Source organism: Bidens hawaiensis, unplaced genomic scaffold (genome assembly GCF_021521415.1).
Source record: "Bidens hawaiensis isolate Kalapana, Puna unplaced genomic scaffold, B.hawaiensis_p1.1 tig00048139_1, whole genome shotgun sequence".
In the NCBI taxonomy this organism is placed as follows: Eukaryota; Viridiplantae; Streptophyta; class Magnoliopsida; order Asterales; family Asteraceae; genus Bidens; species Bidens hawaiensis.
Genome location: NW_027498612.1, coordinates 68,005 through 70,948, shown reverse-complemented (window position 1 = coordinate 70,948; position 2,944 = coordinate 68,005). Strand labels below are relative to the sequence as shown.

The 2,944-nt window shown below is 34.7% G+C and overlaps 1 protein-coding gene across 1 annotated transcript; it reads left to right on the top strand.

The window, feature by feature from the left end:
- The first annotated feature begins 1,021 nt into the window (after positions 1–1,021).
- On the top strand, positions 1,022–2,647 carry LOC143597348 (putative WRKY transcription factor 70). The gene is made up of 3 exons (XM_077075868.1): positions 1,022–1,389; positions 1,577–1,684; positions 1,820–2,647. Exons 1-3 carry the CDS (start codon positions 1,046–1,048, stop codon positions 2,322–2,324), a joined length of 957 nt encoding a protein of 318 aa, XP_076931983.1. The 5' UTR covers positions 1,022–1,045; the 3' UTR covers positions 2,325–2,647.
- The last annotated feature ends 297 nt before the right edge of the window (positions 2,648–2,944 follow it).

Below are 2,944 nucleotides of genomic sequence, written 5' to 3'. Positions count from 1 at the left end.
TAATTTCAAATATCAAATGTGTTGCGACTAAGCGTTTAACTTACACACATCTAGAAAATATGATTACCCACTTTGATCTAAATAAATTAAATACATTAAATAAAGACATGATTTTTTTTGAACCGTGTACTTTTTATAAGCAAAGGCCGAAGCCAACGCCCCCCTCCACAACTCGGAGTGGAACCAATAACACAAACCAACTTACATAAAAATAAATTAATTCTACTTGGACCAATCTAATAGCTTACACTACGATTTTTGAACCAAAGAAAGTCCAATGATTTAATATTGCTAATAATATTATCTATAAAGCTTGTTGTTTATGGTCTTCCAAATCCTACAACAAGCATTTATCATGATTTCGTGGAACACTTCCTTCTCCCGAACTCCTAACCCCGCATTCAAATATAACACTAAAATACCTTTAACCGGGAAGGCAAAAAGGGCGAAGGAACCTTATACCACGAGCTCAAAGCATTCCACACCACGGAGGCCACCGAACAACCTGTGTAAATATGGTTAGACCGTCTCTCAACACCCTTTGATCAATTTTGAGATTTTAAGACCGGCCAACGTTATGTTATTAACCTCGTTTACGGGCATGATGGTTATATTTCTAGTTAGTTTAGTATGCTAGTGTATCTTTGTTAGATGTCCGGTTTTTCTTTCAATGGACAGTTTTGTCCCTCAACTACAAGCATTTATAAAAGAAACAAATGACTACTGTAGTCATTTACTCATGCATACGTCACAATAAAAAGAGGGTTGACGTCATATAAATCTACCCACCCGCATGCACACGCGTGTATTAACATCCTTGTCTTCACCTATTTGGATTACACTAGTTTAGCGCGTGCGTGGAATCCACTCTCCAATTTCGTGTTTTTAGAATTTTTATTCCACTTGTTTGTTTATGAAAAAAACAAAAAAATATTAATTATTAATTACAAAAATAACATTATCTAATTCCTATATTATTGATAGACGTGTTAAGCGTTGTGTTATCTTGCAACTAGATCTCACAAAACCAGATATTGTATGGACTATGGAGTCCTCTTGGCCTGAAAGTTTACCAAGCAATAGGATCAAAGCAATTCAAGAGCTTACCAAAGGCCAAACATTAACCAATAAGCTTTGTGAAATGATTGGTCGTCCAGAAAAGATTGAATCTGATCTCAAGTCAGTCAACGGTGTAGTTGTACAGATCTTGGGGATGTTCGATAACACCCTTTCGATCTTGACCACTACTAACCCTAATGGGATTCCTAGTAGTCCAGCTAATGATGTGAGTGCTCCAACTACATGGGACGATCAAAAGTCGGAAGATTCTAATGAAAGCATCAAAACTAGGGCGCCTGTAAAAACAAAAAGAGGATGTTACAAAAGAAGGTATTTTTGTGTTGTACCACATTTTTAATTAGTATATATACATAGTACTATCCTTAGGATATATGTATGTCATGTGATACGGATAGTTTTAGATCTAAGTTGAGTTACATATGAGATTGTACACATATACACATATATAACAAATTGTTGTTAGCAATTACTAATTAGTTTATTTGGGCATATGCAGAAAAAATGCTTCGACAAAAACGATAATTACTTCTACTTTGAGTGATGATGGATATGCCTGGAGAAAGTACGGTCAAAAAACGGTTCTTGATTCGAAACACCAAAGGTAGTTTTATGGATTCAACTTGAATCTTTTAGCAAACCATATTGTACTTCTAATTTTTTTAGTGTTAAAAGTTTAGCAACTATTTCAACTTGATTCAATCTCATGAAGTTTTATATGTTTTGCTATACTATGCAGGAGCTATTATAGGTGCAGTCACAAGTTTGAACAAGGGTGTCAAGCAACCAAACAAGTTCAAAAGACCAATGACGAGCCACCAAAGTACAAGATAACATTATATGGATTCCATACCTGCAATAATCTACAAAGGGCTCCTCAAATCATTGAGGAAGCTCTTAACCCTAAAGATAAATCGGTCCTAATTAATTTCGAATCAAATAAGCTTATGACGAATAATAAAGTCGGCACTTGTTTCCAACCAATGAAACATACACCTAAGGAAGGCTTTCCTTCCTTTGGTCCTTTCAAACAACAAGTTTCTTCATCAGATCATCATATTCCATGTAGTCCACTCATGGGATACTCACAAGATCCATCAGAACCTATGTCTATGATGTCATCTGGATTAGATTGTGAGGACATGGTATCTTCAGGGGTATTTTCGTCTACAAGTAGTACACATGGTTATGACGATTTGATAGAAGTACACGATCTTGATGATTTCCTCGTTGAATTGTGTCCATAGCTAGTTACTTTTCATGACGTGATGTAATTCGTTAACGTATGGATGGGACTGCAATGTAATCGATCTTTCTATTATGAAATAATGTAATAACTAAATTTGGTTAAACTTGAATTTGAGTCCATATATGAGGCATGAAATTTAGTAATCTGAAGATGGTACATATATCTTTGAGTTTTAGCTAAACATTTAAATAATTTGAATTTACTGGTTTGTACACATGATTGAACAATTTTGTTCAGAAGTTTCTTCAAAAGGAACCATTTTTATTTGAGTCCTGATTTAATGCTCTTTATTTGGTAGGATATGATCTTGTGACATAGGTAAAGAAGATGTTGGAAAGGTGTGTTTTTTAATCCCAATTCTTACCTTTAATTCCTTGATGCATTCTTTATTTTTTAGTGCATAAGTGAATTTAAAATCTTGAACCCTTGTATTTGGCCCTTTGGTAGTATTACAACCTTAAATAATATAATTTCATAGTCATATTTGATACACTAATTATCTATGAAAATTTCAACATGTGTACAAGAAGTGTTGACCATTAACCCTGACATTATTACCCCCCCCCCCCCCCCCGCCCCCCTCAAAATTGAATTACCGATTTAATTACCACTCTAGTT